Below are 21889 nucleotides of genomic sequence, written 5' to 3'. Positions count from 1 at the left end.
CTATCTAATCTCCATCAGAGACCTTCACCTATCCACCAATCCCCATCAGGGACCCTCACCTGTCCACCAATCCCCATCAGAGACCACCTATCCACCAATCCCCATCAGAGACCCTCACCTGTCCACCAATCCCCATCAGAGACCCTCACCTGTCCACTAATCCCCATCAGAGACCACCTAACCACCAATCCCCATCAGAGACCACCTAACCACCAATCCCCATCAGAGACCTTCACCTAGCCACCAATCCCCATCAGAGACCCACACCTATCCACCAATCCCCATCAGAGACCCTCACCGATCCACCAATCCCCATCAGAGACCTTCACCTGTCCACCAATCCCCATCAGAGACCCTCACCTGTCCATCAAGGTCCATTCTTTCCATGAAATAAGTGAGATCTTACTGTACATAGGGAGGGAAAAGAGTATCGTTTCGGGTCCAGATGACCCTTTGTCAAAGCTATCCACAATCCCCATCTTTGACAACGGGTCATCTGGACTCGAAACGTTAGCTCTTTTCTCTCCCTACAGATGCTGCCAAACCTGCTGAGATTTTCCAGCATTTTCTCTTTTGCTTTAGTTTCCAGCATCCACAGTAATTTGCTTTTATCCTACTGTGTGTGATGTGCAAAGCACAGGATCAAAATGTTTCAATTAGAGACTTTAATCATTTGCATTGCTCAGATACTGAATTATGGATTAGTTCAGGATTGATGTCAAACTCAATTATTGGAATTACAAAAAATGTTTTCCCTCTCTGTTACTTACTAATTGAGAATGATCAAGATGGCAGTTCTTAAAGGGACACATCAACTCCAAGTCACCAATCAGCTCTTATTTTATCTTTGATACAACATAGCATCAACTGAATGTGTTTAAAACGATTGGACCTATGTTCTGAATATTCAAATCCAGCCTATTTTTAAAGAATTAATTCACATGAGCAGAAACAAATCCCAGCGTGGAATCGCCTGGATGTGATCCACAGCAGAATCCACTCACTGCAGTCACACATGAACTTGCTGATGCCTCAGCAGGTTTGATGACCGATTGAATTTCTTCCCACATGTGGAGCAGGTGAATGGCCTCTCCCCGGTGTGTATGCGCTGGTGATTCAGCAGGGAGGATGAATGACTGAATTCGTTCCCACACACTGAGCAGGTGAAAGGCCTTTCCCCAGTGTGAACTTGATGGTGCCTCAGCAGGCTGGCTGACTCGACAAACCCTTTTCCACACACTGAGCAGATAAAAGGTGTGTCTCCTGTGTGGATCCGTTTGTGTTTCAACAAGTTGCACGATTGTACGAAGCTCTTCCCACAGTGAGAGCAGCTGAACGGTCTCTGCCCAGAGTGAATCTGCTTGTGGACCTTCACTTCATTGGAACTTTTGAAGCTCTTCCCACAGACAGAGCACTTAAAGGGTCTCTCCTCAGAGTGAACTCGCTGGTGTTCCAGTAGGATGGAGGAACGGCTGAATCCCTTCCCACACAGGGAGCAAGTGAACGGCCGCTCCCCAGTATGAACTCGTTGGTGTCGCAGCAGGTGGGCTGACCGAGTGAAACTCTTGCCACACACGGGGCAGATGAATGGCCGTTCCCCGGTGTGAACTCGTTGGTGCATCTGGAGGCTAAATGACTCACTGAATCCCTTCCCACACATGGAGCAGGTGAATGGCCTCTCCCCAGTATGAACACGCTGGTGGGTTTGCAGCTTGGATAGGTAACTAAATCCTTTTCCACAGTCCCCGCATTGATACAACGGTTCCCCAGTGTGGTTGCAGTTGTGCCGCATGAGACTAGCTGATTGCCTGAAGGCTCGTCCACACACAGGACAAGTGTACAGCTCCTCCCCGCTGTGAATGGTATGTTTTCTTGGGCTGTGTAACTGGTTAAAGCTCTTCCCACAGTCAGTGCACTGGAACACTCTTACTTGGGTGTGTGTGTCTTGATGCTTTTCCAGCCACACTGATGGTTGAACTCTTTTCCCACATACAGGGCAGACAAACATTCCTCCTTCCATAGTTAAAGGTCGATGATGTTCAGGTGCTTGTGAATTAAATGACTCTGTAATATCTTGGTACGATGTTTGTTTTGAGATTTTGGTCTGTAATTTCTCCATTTCTAATACCCTGTGAAACAAATTTGCAGAAATCATTACTGTTAAAACAGGAAGATTAAACTGTGGATTCCCAATTTGCATAATCTCCATCCATGGTCCCGAATTGGTATCTAGATTTGCACACTAGCTATTATCTCTTCCCACTCTCCTGAAGTTGTCTGGTGATTTTCACAGAAACCAATTTACATAAATTAGATTACTCCTGTCTGATCACTATCCAGGAGCCAAGAAAGACTACTCCTCTGTGAGAGTGATACATCCTACCTACTCTTCACCTGAGGACTACACACCCACTGCTCCATCTGCCCTCCCTCAGCTGCTGAATCAGCACTCCTCTGTGTTGAACACCACTTGGAAGAAGCAGTTGGGTTAACAAGGAGACAGAATGCACTCTGGGTTTGAAACTTCAACGCCCATCACCAAAAGTTGAGTAGCACCTATAATGACTGAGCCTGCAGGAAGTGCTTTGAGAAAGTAACAAGAGGGGAAACCTATTTGACCTCATCCTCAACAATTTGCTTGTCGCAGAGGCATCAGACAATGACAGTGTTGGTTAAAGTGACCATCAGACATTCCTTGTTGAGACAAAGTGCTGTTTGAAACGGAGGACACCCTTCATTGTGTGGCACTACCACCATGCTAAACAGGATAGCGAAGGTCTGATCTATCAGCTCATAACTGGGTCATGAAGTACCATTGGCCATCAGAAACAACAGGACATTATACCATCACAATCTGTAACCCCATGGCCCAACATATCCCTCACACTGTCATCAGCATCAACCCTAGTTCAATGAGGACTATTAAAGAACATGCCAGGGGTAGCACCATGTGTACTCAAAAATGTCAACTTGGTGAAGCTACTCACAGATCCACAAGCATACTAAACCTTAGAAGCAGCATGTAGTGGACAAACAAAGTGATCCACAACCAACCGATCAGATCAAAGCTTTACAGTCCTGTCACATCCAGTTGTGAAGTAAACAACTCACAGGAAGAGGAGGCTTCATGAATGTTCCCATCCAGGACGGCACGGTGGCCCAGTGGTTAGCACTGTTGCCACACAACGCAGAGGACCCAGGTTCAATCCTGGCCCTGGGTCACCCCACAACCCAAAGATGTGCAGGGTAGGTGTATTGGCTATGCTAAATTGCCCCTCAATTGGAATTTTAAAAAAAAAGTTCTTTAAAATGAATGTAGCCATCCTCGATGATTCAGCATTTCAGTGCAAAAGGCAGGGCTGGAGCATTTGCAACCATCGTCAGCCAGAGATGCTGTGGATGTGACATTAAGAAGTGGCTGTGCATACTGCACATAGCATAGGTTCTGACATGCACTCCAGAACTAGCCGTGCCCCTAGCCAAGCTGTTCCAGTACAGCTGCAATACTGGCGTCTACCTAAACAATGTGGAAAATTGTTCATGTCAATGATGTCCACAAATCCATTCTGGCCAATAACTGCCCCACCAGACTGCTCATCGGGAAAGTGAAGAAAGGTGTTGTTGACGGTGCTATCAATGACACTTCACTTAGCAATAACATGCCAATGGCATTCAGTTTGGATTCTACCTCATTACAGTCTTGGTCCACACATGGGGCGACACTGTGGCACAATAGTTAGCACTGCTACCTCACAGCGTCAGGGTGCAGGTTCAATTCCTGCCTTGAGTGGCTGTCTGTGTGGAGTTTGCATTTTCTCCCCATGTCTGCGTGAGTTTCCTCCGGGGTCTCCAGTTTCTTCCCACAGTTCAAAAAGTGGAGGTTAGGTGGATTGGCCATGCTAAATTGCCCCTTAGTGTCAAAGATGTGCAGGTTAGGTGGGGGTTGGGTAGATAAAGTTGCCATAGTCCCAGATGACCATAGGCTGCTTTCCCCTTTGAGGGGGAGGGCTCACTTGTGGTGATTTAATCTGAGGATCACCACACCTCAGGCGAGGGGCAAGGTTGAGAAGGCATGAATAACCTCAGCCAGTATGGGAATTGAATCCATGCTGCTGGCCTCGCTCTGCATCATGAACCAGCTATCTAGCGACTTCCGGTTGCGGCTATCTAGAGCTAAGTCGCACATTCGACAGCTCCCGCTAGGAACGGACTTTTGGACTCTTTTCAGGGCCCCCAACGGCATTTTTGTCGATATTTCCCGGTGTGGGAAGGAGACTGCAGCATTCCCCCGACGTTGTATGGCTTGGACCAGGAGCGGAGCGACTAAGAAAGTGGTGGTGAAGCCAAAGAAAGTGCGAGGGAAGAAAAGCAAGATGGCGGCGGGCAGAGACCAGGCAGTGTGGATGCAGTGGGTGGAGGAGCAGCAGGAAACTCTCCAGCGCTGCTTCAGGGAGCTCAAAGCGGACCTGCTTGAAGTGTTGGCAAGTGTAGACTTGAGAGATGAACAGACACTTCCAACACTGATGAAGGTTCAACTCAATTTTATTAACTACTTCTAACTAACTAACACACGATGACTGTGGGTCTAAATGATGCTAACTTAAACTAGAGACCTAAGCCTTGTCCGAACCAGTTGATTCTCTCAGCACGTGGTATGAGTCTGTGCTGGGCTGCATGAGTTCTTGTTACACTGAGAGGCAGCACCCAGAATGAGCGGAAACCGTGTGTGTATTCTAATTGGTGATTGGCTGTGGTGTTTGTACATGTTGATTGGTCCCCGTGTGTGCGTCTGCACCATGATATACTGGTGTATATTATGACATTCCCCCCTTTTATTAAAAAAAGTGTTGATATAGGCATGTGATAATAAATAGTATGGGTGTGTGGAGAATGTACCTAGCTACGTGTGAGGTGCGAAGACATATGTACAAAGCTATATACAGGGAACAAGACTATTTACAGAGGAAGGTGCCTGGTGCAGATGACTACCATGAACTGGAACAACCAACGAATCTATTTACAAATCACTGGATAACGAATGCAACAATAAAGAATATAGGAAAAAACAACATTTCAGAGAGTCCACATGTGCACAGAGTTCATAAGTTCAGTCTCCGAGGTGGGCGACGAACTCTGGTTGACCGCCTCAGTGGGGCAATGGCTGGCGGCTCAGGAGCCGGGAGGGCTGCAGCACTGTCAGGGGCAGGCAGAGCAACCTGGAAGCGCCACACAGTCCACGGCGGGATCAGTAGCAGAGCAGGTCGGAGGATCCCGTGACGACCCTGGAACCAGGCGAAGAGCACGCCTGTCGCGGCGCCGAATGGATCCATCCGGTAAGCGGACCAGGAAGGAGCCGGGGGGGGGGGGCTGCCCAAGAACAACCACCGTCCGGGAAGTGGATGCGAACCTTGTCGCATGGCTGGATGTCGGGAAGTCAGCAGCCCATGAGTCGGAGGAAGTTTTCTGCTGCAGTTGAGACATGTGCATGCGGTGGAGCACGGGGACATAATCGAGGTTGGGAGTGAGAATTGATGGCACTGTCATTCTGAGGGTGCGGTTCATTAGTAGCTGAGCAGGCGACAGGCCGGTGGAGAGCGGAGCGGAGCGATAGGCTAGCAGAGCAAGATGGAAATCTGAGCCGGCGTCGGCGGCCTTGCTGAGGAGCCGCTTTACGATGTGGACCCCCTTCCCATTGCATTGGGGGTATAGGGGACTGGACGTAACGTGCTCAAAGTTGTAGTGTCGGGCGAAGCCGGCCCATTCCTGGCTCGTGAAACAGGGGCCATTGTCTGACATGACCGTCAGCGGAATGCCATGTCGGGCAAATATCTCCTTACACGCCCTGATCACAGCCGAGGATGTGAGATCGTGCAGCCTGATGACCTTGGGCTAACTGGAGAAGTAGTCGATGATGATAACGTAGTCCTTGCCCAATGCATAGAACAAGACGATGCCCACTTTGGTCCAAGGCGATGTGACGAGCTCACGGGGCATCAGGGTCTCCCGTGGTTGGGCGGGCTGAAAACGCTGGCAGGTAGAGCAGTTGAGCACCACATTGGCAATGTCATCATTGATGCCCGGCCAGTAGACGGCTTCTCTGGCCCTGCGGCGGCATTTCTCGATTCCTAAATGGCCTTCATGGAGTTGCTCCAACACTTGCTGGCGCATGCTTTGTGGAATGACGTTGCGATCCAATTTCAGGAGCACCCCGCCGACAACCGCCAGGTCATCGCGGACGTTGTAAAATTGCGGGCATTGGCCCTAAGCCACCCGTCTGACATTAGACGCATCACTCGCTGCAGAAGTGGATCAGCCGCTGTTCTCGGCGAATTTGCATCAGTCGTGCATCCGAAGCTGGCAAATGGGAGGCTGCAAGCTGAACTTGAGCATCTATTTGGCAAATGAAGCCGTCAAGATCACACGGAGTTGTGATCGACCTTGAGAGGGCATCGGCAACGGCAAGGTCCTTGCCAGGGGTATAGGTCAGTTGAAAGTCGTACCTGCGCAGCTTGAGTAGGATACGCTGGAGGCAAGGCGTCATGTCATTCAGGTCCTTTTTGATAATATTTACAAGGGGGCGGTGGTCGGTTTCAACCGTGAACTGCGGAAGTCCATAGACGTAGTCATGGAACTTCACGACTCCAGTGAGAAGGCCGAGACACTCTTTCTCAATTTGCGCATAGCGCTGCTCTGTGGGAGTCATCGCCCGTGACGCATACGCAACAGGGGCCCATGACGAGGCCTCGTCTCGTTGCAGGAGCACGGCACCAATCCCCGTCTAACTGGCATCACTAGAGATTTTGGTCTCTTTGGTCGGGTCGAAAAAGGCCAACACTGGGGCCCTGGAAAGCTTGGCCTTCAGCTCCTGCCATTCATGCTCGTGAGCAGGGAGCCAACGGAAATCTGTGGTTTTGCGAATCAGGTCTCTGAGGGCCGTGGTGTGTGAGGCAAGATTCGGAATTAATTTCCCGAGGAAATTCACCATACCCAGGAACCGGAGGACGCTTTCTTGTCCTCGGGCATCTTCATGGACAGGATTGCAGCAATCTTGTCCTCGTCCGGACGCACCCCCTGGTGGGAGATGTGATCCCCCAGGAACTTGATACTCGACTGGCCGAAGGAGCATTTGGCCCTATTGAGGCGGAGGCCGTGTTCATGGATGCGCCTGAAAACACGCTTAAGGCGGGCAATGTGTTCCTGTGGGGTGGTTGACCAGATAATAATGTCGTCGATCCCCTCCATCATCTGCTCCATGATCCGGTGGAAAACTTTGGACGTAGAAATGATGCCGAATGGCATCCGGTTGTAGCAGAACCTGCCAAAGGGTGTGTTGAACGTACACAGCTTCCTGCTTGACTCATCTAGTTGGATCTGCCAGAAACCCTTTGAGGCATCCAGTTTTGAGAATAGTTTGGCGTGGGCCATCTCGGACGTGAGCTCCTCACGTTTCGGAATCGGGTAGTGCTCCCGCATGATATTCTGATTCAGATCTTTAGGATCAACACAGATCCGCAGCTCGCCGGACGGCTTCTTGACTCAGACCATGGAGCTTACCCAGTCTGTGGGTTCCGTGACCCTAGAAATGACTCCTTGGTCCTGGAGGTCCTGGAGCTGTTGTTTGACGCGGTCCTTTAGGGGCGCTGGGACTCTGCGAGGTGAGTGAACGACAGGCATGGCGTTGGGCTTGAGTAAGATTTTATATGTGTACGAGAGCGTGCCCATGCCTTCGAAAACATCATGGTATTGCTGGATGATGGAGTCGAGTAGCGCCCTGAAGTCTGTGTCAGAGGATGCAGACACATCGCTTGAAGAGACAGAGTGTACTCTCTGCAGTAAGTGGAGCGGCTTGCATGCCTGCGCACCAAGCAAGGAGGCTTTTGAGGCAGCAACAATCTCGAACGGGAGAATGAATGTGTGAGAACGATGTGTCACCTCAAGGCTGCAGGAACCGCTGGCGGCGATGGCATTGCCATTGTAGTCCAGCAATTTACACGCAGATGGCAGGACAGCAGGCTGTACGCATAGCCTGCGGAAATCAGACAACGCGATGAGATTGGCAGAAGCGCCAGTGTCCAGGCGGAAAATGACAGGGGACCGGTTGACCGTAAGGGTGGCACACCACTCATCATCCTGGCTGACGCTGTGGACGTGGATGGGTTCAGTGCCACGCTTGGGGGACATCCTGTTCGTAGTAACGACGCCGATTTGGAACAGGACCTGTGGGTCATTGCAGGCACAGTCGGAATCAAGGTCTAGAGTAGGTTCATTGATGGCAGGCTGGATAGCCCTAACGTCTTTGTGGGGCTGGGTGGACCTCCTGAAAACAGCAGGCATGGAAGATCTGCACATTGTAGCATAGTGGCCTTGTTTGCCACACTGCAGGCAGTGTCGGGACTTTGCGGGACATTGCCGCTTTAAGTGGGCGGAGCCGCAGTTGCCGGACGCCGGAGCGTTCATCGTGCCACCACGCATGCGCAGGGCGATCCAGCGTAGCGCGCACCTGCGCAAAGCGGTCGATGACGTCAGCCGCTTGCTGCGTGTAAGCGCGGGACTCCGCGAAAAGCACGCGAAATGGCCTCCATCGTTCAGATCCAGAACCTGAAAAGATTTAATCATTTGGACCCGTTCTGCCACGTAAGGGGCTTGCCGCGCCATTGCAGCAGCCTGGATGCAGGAGTAGCGCGTGGAGGCATGTTCATGCAGTACACAGTTCTCAATGGCCGTGGACAGGGTGAGCTGCTTTACTTTTAGTAGCTGCTGGCGCAGGGGCTCAGATTGAACACCAAAAACAATCTGGTCACTGAGCATGGAGTCAGAGGTGTACCCATAGTTCCAGGACTGCGCAAGGGCGCGGAGGTGGGTAATGAAGGACTGGAAAGGTTCGTCCTTACCCTGAATTCGCTGCTGAAACATGTATCTCTCGAAGCTCTCGTTGATCTCGACCGCGCAGTGGCTGTCGAACTTCAGAATTATGGTCTTGACTTCGATTTGTCCTCCCCCTCCTCGAAGGTGAGCGAGTTGTAAATGTGCAGAGTGTGGTCACCGGCTGTGAAGAGGAAGAGAGCAATCTTCCATGCGTCCGAGGTAGCTTCCAGGTCCCTGGCTTTGAGGTACAGCTGGAAGCGCTGTTTGAAAAGTTTCCAGTTCGAGCCCAGATTCCCTGCAATGCGGAGAGGCGGCGGCGGGCGAACGTAGTCCATTCTGTAGGATGGCACGAGACTAGTGGAAGGCAGATCACTGATAAGGTAGGTCTCAGAAGTGCGAGCATCCCTCAACTTCTGGTACCATGAAGTGTTGGCTAGTGTAGACTTGAGAGATGAACAGACACTTCCACCAACAGTGATGAAGGTTCAACTCAATTTTATTAACTACTTCTAACTAACTAACACACGATGACTGTGGGTCTAAATGATGCTAACTTAAACTAGAGACCTAAGCCTTGTCTGAACCAGTTGATTCTCTCAGCACGTGGTGTGAGTCTGTGCTGGGCTGGATGAGTTCTTGTTACACTGAGAGGCAGCACCCAGAATGAGCGGGAACCGTGGTGCCCTCTGCCTTTATAGTGTGTGTATTCTAACTGGTGATTGGCTGCGGTGTTTGTACATGTTGATTGGTCCCTGTGTGTGTCCATCAGTGTGTGTCTGCACCATGATATACTGGTGCATATTATGACACTGCTGGAGCCGAAGAAGGCTTCTATTGACAAGCTACTGGAGACCCAGGCGGTGGCGATCCGCGAGGTCCGGCAAAAGATCTCAGACAACGAGGATGAGACCTTGGGCCTAGCGATAAAGGTGGAGGCGCACGAGGGTCTCCACAAACAATGGCAGGAACGGTTCGAGGAGATGGAGAATCGATCGAGGCGCAAAATTTTGCGGATCCTGGGCCTCCCGGAAGGACTGGAGGGGTCGGACGTGGGGGCCTATGTGGTTACCATGTTAAACTCGCTGATGGGAGCGGGGTCCTTCCAATGGCCCCTGGAGCTGGAAGGGGCCCACAGAGTGCAATCGAGGAGGCCCAAGGCTAACGAGCCGCCGCGGGCGGTACTGGTGCGGTTTCATCGATTCGCCGACCGGGAGTGTGCGCTCAGATGGGCCAAGAAAGAGAGGAACAGCAGGTGGGTGAACGCGGAGGTTCGCATTTATCAGGACTGGAGTGCGGAGGTGGCGAAGAAGCGAGCCGCGTAAAACCGGGCTAAACCCGTGCAGCACAGGAAGGGGGTGAAGTTTGGCATGCTGCAGCCGGCGCGTCTGTGTGTCACCTACAAGAACCGACACCATTACTTTGAGTCCCCGGAGGAGGCGTGGGCCTTTGTTCAGGCTGCGAAGCTGGACACAAACTGAGAGTCGGGACGAAGGGTCGTGTGTGGGGATGATTGGAGATCGCTGTGGTTGTGTTACATTTTGAGGGGGGGGGGGTTCTCTGTTCTTGTTTATTTTTGATTCGCTGTGGGCGGTTAGGGAGGGTTGGCCACCGTTTTAGTTGGGTCTGTCGGGTGGGCTCTTGGAGGGGGGCAAGTAAGCAGAACGGAGTGTGGATGGCCGGCAGGAGTCAGCTGACTTAAGGGAGTGCAATGGGGGGAGCAACGCAGCTAGGAGGGGTCCTAGCTGAGGGAGGGGGGGGCGGTAGGGGGGAACCGGGTTGCTGCTGGTATGGTCAAAGGGGAGCTGGAGCGAGTAGAGGGGGTCGGGCCGGGGGTCAACCGCTGTGGGGAACGGGCTGGGTGTGTGACGTGGGCGTGTGGCTGGCCGAGGAGGGGTTATGGCTAGTCGGCGGGGGAGGGGGGCGGGCAGCCCCTGATCCGGCTGATAACCTGGAATGTAAGGGGACTGAATGGGCCGATTAAACGGGCCCGGGTGTTCGCGCACCTGAAGGGGCTGAAGGCGGATGTGGTAATGTTCCAGGAGACACACCTGAAGGTGGCGGACCAGGTAAGATTGAAGAAGGGGTAGGTAAGCCAGGTGCTTCATTCGGGGCTGGATGCCAAAAATCGGGGGGTGGCGATCTTGGTGGGAAAGAGGGTGTCATTCGAGGCGTCGAGCATTGTGGCAGACAATGGCGGTAGGTAAGTAATGGTGAGTGGTACGGTGCAAGGGGAGAGGGTGGTGCTGGTCAACGTGTACGCCCCGAACTGGGACGATGCGGGCTTTATGCGGCGTATGTTGGGTCGGATACCAGACTTGGAAGTGGGAGACCTAATAATGGGGGGGGGGGGGGGGGATGTTAACATGGTGTTAGATCCGGCACTGGATCGCTCCAGGTCTAGGACAGGCAGGAGGCCGGCAGCGGCTAAGGTGCTCAGGGGGTTCATGGACCAGATGGGAGGGGTGGACCCGTGGAGATTTGAAAGGCCGGGGAATTTTCATTCTTCTCGCACATTCATAAGGCCTATTCCCGGATTGATTTCTTTGTCATGAGTAGGGCGCTGATTGCGAGAGTAGAGGATACCGAGTATTCAGCGATAGCCATTTCGGATCACGCCCGGCATTGGGTAGACTTAGGGCTGGGGGAGGAGAGGGACCAGCGCCTGCTGTGGCGCTTGGAGGTGGGGCTGTTGGCGGACGAGGAGGTGAGTGAGCGGGTCCGAGGAAGCATAGAGCGATACCTGGAGGACAACGATAACGGGGAGGTTCGAGTGCAGATGGTCTGGGAGGCGCTGAAGGCGGTGGGTTAGGGGAGAGCTGATCTCCATTAGGGCCCACAGGGAGAAGAGAGAACAGAGGGAGGGAGAGGGAGAGGATGGAGGGGGAAATGGGGAGGGTGGACAGGAGGTATGCGGAAGTGCCGGAGGAGGGACTGTTGAGGGAGAGGCGCAGCCACCAGGCCGAATTCGACCTGTTGATCACCAGGAAGGCAGAGGCGCAGTGGAGGAAGGCCCAGGGGGCGATTTATGAATACAGGGAAAAGGCAAGCTGGATGCTGGCACATCAGCTTCGGAAGCGGGACGCAGCTAGGGAGATCGGGGGAGTTAAGGATAGGGGAGGGAGTGTGGTGCGGAGTGGGGTTGGCATCAATGGGGTCTTTAGGGACTTTTATGAGGAGCTGTATTGGTCCGAGCCCCCGGTGGAGGGGGGAGGAATGGGCCACTTTCTGGACCAACTGAGGTTCCCGAAGGTGGAGGAGGGACTGGTGGTGGGATTAGGGGCCTCGATTGGGCTGGAGGAGCTGGCCAAAGGGATAGGGAGCATGCAGGCGGGGAAGGCACTGGGGCCGGACGGTTTCCCGGTCGAGTTTTACAAAAAGTATGTGGACCTGTTGGGCCCGGTGCGGGGGAGGGGGGGGGGGGGCAAGGGGTGGGGGGGGCTTTGCCCCCGACGATGTCCCGGGCACTGATCTCCTTAATCCTGAAGCGGGACAAGGATCCCCTGCAGTGTGGGTCTTACAGGCCGATTTTGTTGTTAAATGTAGATGCCAAGGTGCTGGCAAAGGTCTTAGCCATGAGAATTGACGATTGTGTGCCACAGGTCATCCACGAGGACCAGACGGGGTTCATGAAGGGGAGGCAGTTGAACGTGAATGTGCGGAGGCTCCTGAATGTTATTATGATGCTGGCGAGGGAAGGGGAGGCTTAGATAGTGGCGCCGATGGATGCTGAGAAGGCCTTCGATAGGGTAGAATGGGGGTACTTGTGGGAGATGCTGAAGAGGTTTGGGGAGAGGCTCGTCAGGTGGGTTAGGCTGCTGTACGAGGCCCCGATGGCGAGTGTGGCCACGAACAAGAGGAGGTCTGAGTACTTTCGGTTGTATCGAGGGACAAGGCAGGGGTGTCCCTTGACCCCCCTGCTCTTTGCACTGGCAATTGAACCCCTGGCTATGGCACTGAGGGAGTCGAGTAAATGGAGGGGGCTGGTGCGGGGTGGGGAGGAACACAGGGTGTCACTCTAAGTGGAAGACTTGCTGCTATATGTGGCGGACCCGGTGGGGAGGATGCCGGAGGTAATGAGGATCCTCGGGGAGCTTGGGGATTTTTCAGGGTACAAGCTCAACATGGGGAAGAGCGAGCTGTTCCGTGGTTCACCCAGGGGACCAGGGGAGGGGGATTGGTGAGCTCCCACTAAAAAGGGCGGAGAGGAACTTCAGATACCTGGGGGTCCAGGTGGCCAGGAGCTTGGGGGGGGGGGGGGGGGGGGGGGCGCCTGCATAGACTTAATTTCACGAGGCTGGTGGAGCAGATGGAGGAGGAGTTTAAGAGGTGGGATGCGTTGCCACTGTCTTGGCGGGTAGGGTGTAGTCAGTCAAGGTGACGGTGCTCCCAAGGTTTTTGTTCCTGTTCCAGTGCCTCCCCATTCTTATCCCGAAGGCCTTCTTTAGGCGGGTGAACAGGAGCATAACGGGGTTTGTGTGGGCGCGAGGGACTCCGAGAGTGAGAAGGGTGTTCCTGGAGCGGAGCAGGGATGGGTGGTGCAGGGGGGGGGGGGGGGGGGGGGCTGGCGCTGCCCAACCTCTGTGGGTACTACTGGGCCGCTAATGCGGCGATGGTGCGCAAGTGGGTGATGGAGGGGGAGGGGGCAGCATAGAAGAGATGGTGTCCTGTGAGGGTACGAGTCTGGAGGCACTGGCAACGGCACCGCTGCCGCTCCCTCCAACAACGAGGTATACCATGAGCCCGGTGGTGGCGGCTACCCTCAAAATTTGGGGGCAATGGAGGCGGCACAGGGAGGAAGTGGGGGCCTCGGCGTGGACCCCGATATGGGGGAACCACCGGTTTGTCCCGGGGAGAATGGATGGAGGGTTTGCAGGGTGGCATAGGGCAGGGATAAGAAGGTTGGGGGACCTGTTTGTGGATGGGAAGTTCGCGAGCCTGGGTGAGCTGGAGGAGAAGTACGGGCTTCCCTCGAGAAACACCTTTAGGTATCTACAGGCAAGGGCGTTTGCCAGGCAGCAAGTGGTGGAATTCCCACTGCTGCCGCCATGCACGGTCCAGGACAGGGTGCTCTCGGGGGTGTGGGTTGGAGAGGGGAAGATTTCGGCAACATACCAGGTGATGCAGGAGGAGGAGGCTTCGGTGGAGGAGCTAAAAGGTAAGTGGGAGGAGGAGTTGGGGGAGGAGATCGAGGAGGTGACATGGTCAGATGCCCTGGGGAGGGAGGCTCAGCCTCATACAGTTTAAGGTGCTGCATAGGGCTCACATGACCGGGACCAGGATGAGCCTGTTTTTTGGGAGTGAGGACAGGTGTGTTAGGTGCTCAGGGAGCCCAGCAAACCACACCCATATGTTCTGGGATTGCCCAGCGCTGGAGGAATTTTGGAAGGGCGTAGCAAGGACGGTGTCGAGGGTGGCAGAATCCAGGGTCAAACCGGGCTGGGGGTTCGCAATATTTGGGGTTGCAGAGGATCCGGGAGTGCAGGAGGCGAAAGAGGCCGGTATTCTGGCCTTTGCGTCCCTGGTAGCCCGGTGGAGGATTCTTCTCCAGTGGAAAGATGCGAAGCCCCCAAGCGTGGAGGCCTGGATCAACGACATGGCGGGGTTTATTAAATTGGAAATTTGCTTTGAGGGGGTCGGCGCTTTTTAGGTGGGGGGATCTTTTTTTTTTAAATTTAGATTACCCAATTATTTTATTCCAATTAAGAGGCAATTTAGCGTGGCCAATCCACCTACCTTGCACATTTTTGGGTTGTGGGGGCGAAACCCACGCAAACACGGGGAGAATGTGCAAACTCCACACGGACAGTGACCCAGAGCCGGGATCGAACCTGGGACCTCGGCGCCATGAGGCTGCAGGGCTAACCACTGAGCCACCGTGCTGCCCTGAGGTGGGGGATCTGAGGGGATGTACATATCTGCTATGTTTGCTTTGTGTTTGGACGTGTGTTAATTTATTATTTATGTACAGGGGGGAGGGGGTACTAGAGTGTTCTGTTTTGTTTTGTATTTAATTCTATGGGGTTCTTTTTCCATTCTGTTGTTGATATTTTGTGAAAACTTTAATAAAAATTATTTTAAAAAAAAAAGAACCAGTTATCTAGCCAACTGAGCTAACCCCCCCCCCCCCCCCCCAATGTCAGGTTAGGTGGGGTTATATGGTTAGGGGAGTGCCCTAGATAAGGTGCTCTTTCAGAGGGTTGGTGCAGACTTGATGGGCTGAATGGCCTCCTTCTGCACTCCAGGAATTCTATGGTTCTATGAACAAAATAACTGAACTCAAAAAGTGAGCTGAGAGCCAGTCCCCTTGACCTTGGCAGGGGTGTGGGAATCAGGAGGTAATATCAGAGAGGAAAACCAAAATGCACAGAATATTGGGAATGACAGAGTGTGGATAATGGTAAGTTCATAGGTGGGGTCAGAGAAGAGGAAAAAGTAATAGACTCTAAATCAGGGTTGCCGTGCATGTATATGAATATACAGAGTATAGTTAATAAAACTGGTGAATTACAGGCACCTATTGCACTATGGAAATATGATGCTGTGGTTATAATAGAGATCTGACTCAAAAAGGGCATGAATGGGTATTAAATAGTCCTGGATACAAATTGTTCAGGAAAAAAAAGAAAAGGAGGGGTGGTAGCATTGATTAAGGAGAGAAATCTAATGTAGGATAAAAAGATGCCCCGGAGGGGTCAATGACAGTACCTATTAGGCGAGAGTTAGGTGCAATGATATTGCTCGGTAGAGTCTATAGGCCACCTACTAGTGAGGAGGTTGGAGAAGAACAAATTTTCAAATAAATTGCAGAGAGGTTCAAAATGATAGAATACTTAAAACGAGGGATTTTAATTATCCAAATATAGATTGGGATTGCATTGGCATGAGGGGCAGAGAGAGGTCAGATTTCCTAGATTTTGTTCAGGAAAATTTTCTTTAGCAGTATATTTCCAGTCCAATGAGCAAAGAGGCATTGCTGCTCATGGTTCTTGGAAATGAGATGGGCCAAATAGATCAAGTTTCAGTTGGAAAACATTTAAAAGACGCTGATTATGGAAAAGGACAAATAACAGTGCAGAGTAACTGCAGGAAAGAACGAATAAATTGGAGCCAAAGACTGGTTGCTAATTTGCTGATGACACCAATATAGGGAAGTGAGTTGTGAAGAGGACACAAGAAGGCCAGGTTAGGTGAGTGGGCAACAATCTGACAAACGAGGAATGGTTGAAGACTCTATGCGTTGGGGTTTACAAGGATGAGGGGGGGGGGTCTTATTGAAACTTACAGAATACTGAGAGGCCTGGATAGAGTGGATGTGGAGAAGATGTTTCCACTAGCAGAAAAAACTAGAGCACAGCCTCAGAAATCCTTTAAAACAGAGATGAGGAGAAATTTCTTCATCCAAAGGATGGTGAATCTGTGGACCTCTTTGCCGCAAAAAGCTGTGGAGGTCAAATGACAGTGCCTTTAAGACAGAAATAGATAAGCTCTTGATTAATAAGGGGGTCAGGGGATATGGGAAGAAGGCAGGAGAATGGGGATGAGAAACAGATCAGCCATGATTGAATGAGCTAAATGGCCTAATTCTGCTCCTATGTCTTATGGTCTATATGGAGTATAATGTGAGAAGATGTGGGGTTGTCCATTTTGGCAGAACAAATAAAAAAAACATACATCTGGTTCAGCACAGGGCTAAATAGCTGGCTTTTAAAGCAGACCAAGGCAGGCAAGCAGCACGGGTTCAATTCCCGTACCAGCCTCCCCGAACAGGCGCCAGAATGTGGCGACTAGGGGCTTTTCACAGTAACTTCATTTGAAGCTTACTCGTGACGATAAGCAATTTTCATTTCATTCATCTAAATGTTGAGGGATTGCAGAGTTCTGAGATGCAGAAGGAACTGGGTGACAGTGCATAAATCACAAAAGGTTAGTGTGTAGGTGCAGCAAGTAATCAGTAAAGCTGATAGAATGTTATTATTTATTGCCAGGGGAATTGTAAACACGAGTTTCTAATTTGGCCATAATCAAGGGCTAGAGGAAGGTTGGTAGTAAAGTTCCCCAGGGGTTTGTGTTGGGAGACTTGCTTTGCCTGGCATATGCTCATGACTTAGGTCTTGGCATACAGGGCACAATTTTTTTTAAAATTTAGAGTGCTTAATTATTTTTTTTCCAATTAAGGGGCAATTTAGTGTGGCTAATTCACCGAACCTGAACATCTTTGGGATGTGGGGGTGAAACACGCAGACAGTGACCTGGGCGGGGATCGAACATGGGTCCTCAGCGCTGTAGGCAGCAGCGTTAACCACTGCGCCCCCTCACAGGGCATAATTTCAAAGAAGATACAAAACTCAGAAGTATTGTGAATTGTGAGGGGGATAATGCAGAGTTTCAAAAGCAAGAAGTCTTACTAACAGCAGGTTAAAGTCCAACAAGTTTGTTTGGAATCACTAACTTTCGGAGCGCAGATCCTTCATCAGGACTTTAACATGGTGTTGTAAGATTTATTACTGTGCCCACCCCAGTCCAACGCCACCATCTCCACATCATTAGTTTCTAAAGGACATCGACAAGTTGGTGGAATGGGCGGACAGGTGGCAGGTGAATTTCAATGTAGAGAATTGTGAAGTGATTTATTTTGGTAGAACGAACATGGGGAGACAGCATACAATAAAGGGTACAATTCTAAAAAGAACACAGAAGCAGAGGGACCTGGGTGTATATGTGCATAAGTCATTGAAGATGGCAGGACAGGTTGAGAGAGCAGCTAATAATAGTATCTTGGGTTTTATTAATCGGTACATAGAGTAGAAGAGCAGAGAGGTCATGTTGAACTTGTATAAATCACTAGTCCGGCCTCAGCTGGTGGATTGTGTCCAGTTCCGGGAGCCAGACTTCAGGAAAGATGTGAAGGCATTGGAGAGAATTCAGAAAAGGATTCATGAGAATGGTTCCAGGGATGAGGAATTTCAGTTATGAAGATAGTACTGGAGAAGTTAGGACTGTTTTCCTGAGAAATGGCTGAGAGAAGATTTGATGGAGGTGTTCAAAATCATGAGAGGTCTGGACAGAGTAGATAGGAGGGAAACTGTTCAAATTAATGAAAGAATTGAGAACAAGAGGGTACAGGTTTCAAGTAATTAGTAAAAGAGTTATAGTGACAGGAGGAGAAACGTTTCTATGCTGGAAAACCCTCCGCTAGTTGGAGTCATATTTGGTACAAAGGAAGATGGTTGTGGTGATCGTAGGTCAAGAATTTCAGCTACACGACATCACTGCAGGAGTTCCTCAGGGTAGTGTCCTGGGCCCAACGAACTTCAGCTGCTTCAATGACCACTCTTCCATCATAAGGTCAGAAGTGGGGATATTCCAAAACCTAAGACTTGGCTCCCCACTCTGCAACTGGATCCTCGATTTTCTGACCAACAGACCACAATCAGTAAGAATGAACAACAAAACCTCCTCCACAATAGTTCTCAATACCAGGCCCCGCAAGACTGCGTACTTAGCCCCCTACTCTACTCCCTGTACATACACGATTGCGTGGAAAAATTTGGTTCCAACTCTATCTATAAATTTGCTGACGATACGACCATAGTGGGCCAGATCTCAAATTTTTTTTTTTTTTTTTAAATAAATTTAGATTACCCAATTATTTTTTCCAATTAAGGGGCAATTTAGCGTGGCCAATCCACCTACTCTGCACATTTTTGGGTTGTGGGGGCGAAACCCACGCAGACACGGGGAGAATGTGCAAACTCCACACGGACAGTGACCCAGAGCCGGGATCGAACCTGGGACCTCAGCGCCGTGAGGCGGTTGTGCTAACCACTAGGCCGCCGTGCTGCCCAGGCCAGATCTCAAATAACGACGAGTCAGAATACAGGAGGGAGATAGAGAACCTAGTGGAGTGATGCAGCAACAACAATCTCTCCCTCAATGCCAGCAAAACTAAAGAGCTGGTCATTGAGGTCAGGAAGCAAAGTACACTTCTGTCAGCAACAACGGGCCGAGGGGGAGATGGTTAGCAGTTTCAAATTCCTAGGGTTGCACATCTCCAAAAAATCTGTTCTGGTCCACCCACGTTGATGCTACCACCAAGAAAGCACAACAGCGCCTATACTTCCTCAGGAAAGTAAGGAAATTCGGCATGTCCACATTAACCCTTACTAATTTTTACAGATGCACCATAGAAAGCATCCTATCTGGCTGCATCTGGGCTGACAATTAGCAAATAAAAGTAGCAACACACAAGTGCCAGTGACCATCTCCAACAAGAGAGGATCCAACCATTGTCCCTTGACATTCAATGGCATTACAGTCACTGAATCCCCCCACTATCAAAATCCTGGGGGTCACCATTGACCAGAAACAGAACTAGGCTAGTCATATAAATGGTGTGCCTACCAGAGCAGGTCAAAGACTAAGCATCCTGCAGCGAGGAACTCACCTCCTGACTCCCCAATTCCTGCCCACCTTCTACAAGGCACAAGTCAAGAGTGTATTGGAATACTCTCCACTTGCCTGGATGAGTGCAGCTCCAACAAAACCCAAGAAGCTCAACACCATCCAGGACAAAGCAACCCACTTGATTGCTCCCCCATCCAAAACATCCAATCCCTGCACTACCGACGAACAGTGGCAGCAGTGTCTACTATCTACAAGATGCACTGCAGGAACTCACCAAGGTTCCTTAGGCAGCAGCTTCTAAACCCATGACCACCACCGTCAAGAATGACATGAGCAGCAGCTACCTGGAAACACCACCTGGTGGAGGTTCCCATCCAAGTCACTCACCATCCTGACTTGGAAATATATCAGCAAACAGCCCCACTTTTGACCTTATGTTGGAGGCACGGTCATGAACAAAGCAATGAAAATGGTTGGGCGTAGGACACTACCCGGAGGAACGTGTGGAACTACTGACCACCAGTGACTGCAAACATTTTTCTTCAACCAGTGGATAGTTTTCACCTGATTCCCATTGCCTTCAATACAAGAAAAATACTGCAAATCTGAAATAAAAATGGAAAGTGATGGGGGAAAAGACTCAGCCGATCTAACAGCACGTGTGGAAAGAGAAATCCAGGTAATGTTTCAAATCCAAAAGTCGCTTCTACAAAACCATATTGTACATTAACTCCATTGAAGCTGCCAGATCTGCTGAGAATATTTTGCAGTACTTTTTATCTCACATTGACTTCAATTTGCCTGGCAATGAGGATCAAAGTTTATGAGCAGGGAGGCGGTGCAGAGAGCAATTTTCCGTTTATCATCGCCCTCCCAGCTCCAAACTACAAATTCACTGCCTGCTCGCGAGGGGCGGCACAGTGGTTAGCACTGTCACTTCACAGCACCAGAGACCCAGGATCGATTCCTGGCTTGGGTCACTGTCTGTGCGGATTCTATACGTTCTGTGTCTGCATGGGTTTCCTCCGGGTGCTCCGGTTTCTTACCATAGTCCAAAGATGTGTGGGTTAGGTAGATTGGACACGTTAAATTGCCTCAGTGTCCAAAGATTAGGTGGAGTTGCTGGGTTACACAGAACAGTACAGAACAGGCCCTTCGGCCCTCGATGTTGTGCCGAGCATTGTCCAAAACCAAGATCAAGCTATCCCACTCCGTCATTCTGGTGTGCTCCTTGTGCCTATCCAATAACCGCTTGAAAGTTCCTAAAGTGTCCGACTCCACTATCACAGCAGGCAGTCCATTCCACATCCTAACCACTCTCTGAGTAAAGAACCTACCTTGGACATCCCTCCTATATCTCCCACCCTGAACCTGGTAGTTATGCCCCCTTGTAACAGCTACATCCACCCGAGGAAATAGTCTCTGAACGTCCACTCTATCTATCCCCCTCATCATCTTTTCAACTTCTATTAAGTCGCCTCTCATCCTCCTCCGCTCCAAAGAGAAAAGCCCTAGCTCCCTCAACCTTTCCTCATAAGACCTATCCTGCAAACCAGGCAGCATCCTGGTAAATCTCCTTTGCACCCTTTCCAATGCTTCCACATCCTTCCTATGAGGTGGCCAGAACTGCACACAATACTCCAAGGGGCTGGTTTAGCTCACCAGGCTAAATCGCTGGCTTTTAAAGCAGACCAAGCAGGCCAGCAGCACAGTTCAATTCCCGTACCAGCCTCCCCGGACAGGCACCGGAATGTGGTGACTAGGGGCTTTTCACAGTAACTTCATTTTAGCCTACTTGTGACAATAGGCGATTTTCATGTTGTCTCATAGGGTCATTTACAGTTGCAGCACAATCCCACGGCTATTATAACTCCCACAGGGATAGGACGAGGTCTGGGCATAGGTAGGGTGCTGTTTCAGGGGCCCTTGTAGACCCGATAGGCCGAATGGCCTCCTTCTGCACTGTACAATCCATGATTCAACTACAATTTCAATGGCGGCTGCACTAACCCAGAATGCTTCGCAGGCCAGAAACCGCCCTATCCACAGCAACAAAGTGCAGCGGCCTCACGTCGATAAACGTGTGGGACTGGAATCGGAGCGAGAGGCAGCGGCTGATTAGTGGGCACGAATGCAGATGCTTTAAAACAGGGGAGTTAGGCCTCAGGAGCCGAAAGTAGATACATCTTACCCCCGGACTGGTTTGGGCACTTGGCTGCGTTCCGCCATCCGCTCCGCACAAACTGGAGCCCGAGAATGCATTTTGGGGTGTGGCGCATGCGGCCCGGGGCAGGCGCTGGATAAGGAGGAGTCAGGGGCGCGGGGTATCATGGGCATTATTAGCACCATTCCCGGTGTTTTCTATCTCAGCGCTGAGGCTGCACTTGGAGCTGAAGTAAAGGCAGGAGCCTTGCAATAAGTAATACAGGGTACCTGAGTGACAGTGTGAGAAAGCTTTCAAACTGCTGCGAATGGGGGACTGAAGGAAAAAAAATGTTCACATTTAGATAGTACCTTTTATGCCCTCAGGAAGACTCAAAACGTTTTGACTACAGATCAGAAGCCCTTTATTGGTTGGAATGTGAAAATGCAACAGGGTAGCCAACCTTGTGCGCAACAA

General features: G+C 51.0%; 1 protein-coding gene across 1 annotated transcript; it reads right to left on the bottom strand.

The window, feature by feature from the left end:
* Positions 1 to 650: 650 nt before the first annotated feature.
* LOC119963942 (zinc finger protein OZF-like) lies at positions 651 to 21557 on the bottom strand. The gene is made up of 2 exons (XM_038793382.1): positions 21461 to 21557; positions 651 to 2129 (listed from the first exon to the last, which is right to left on the bottom strand). Exons 1-2 carry the CDS (start codon positions 21529 to 21531, stop codon positions 1010 to 1012), a joined length of 1191 nt encoding a protein of 396 aa, XP_038649310.1. The 5' UTR covers positions 21532 to 21557; the 3' UTR covers positions 651 to 1009.
* Positions 21558 to 21889: the final 332 nt, after the last annotated feature.

Source organism: Scyliorhinus canicula, chromosome 3, assembly GCF_902713615.1.
Source record: "Scyliorhinus canicula chromosome 3, sScyCan1.1, whole genome shotgun sequence".
NCBI lineage: Eukaryota > Metazoa > Chordata > Chondrichthyes > Carcharhiniformes > Scyliorhinidae > Scyliorhinus > Scyliorhinus canicula.
Note: the sequence above shows the minus strand (reverse complement) of the source record. Positions and strands in the feature narration are given on the sequence as shown.

Bases quoted from the DNA above. Each gene is read 5' to 3' on its own strand.
- LOC119963942 (XM_038793382.1), bottom strand. From the start codon at position 21,531: ATGCATTCTCGGGCTCCAGTTTGTGCGGAGCGGATGGCGGAACGCAGC. The intron at 2,130-21,460 runs GTAAGATGTATC...TTTGTTTCACAG, and splicing joins GTGCCCAAACCAGTCCGGGG to GGTATTAGAAATGGAGAAAT.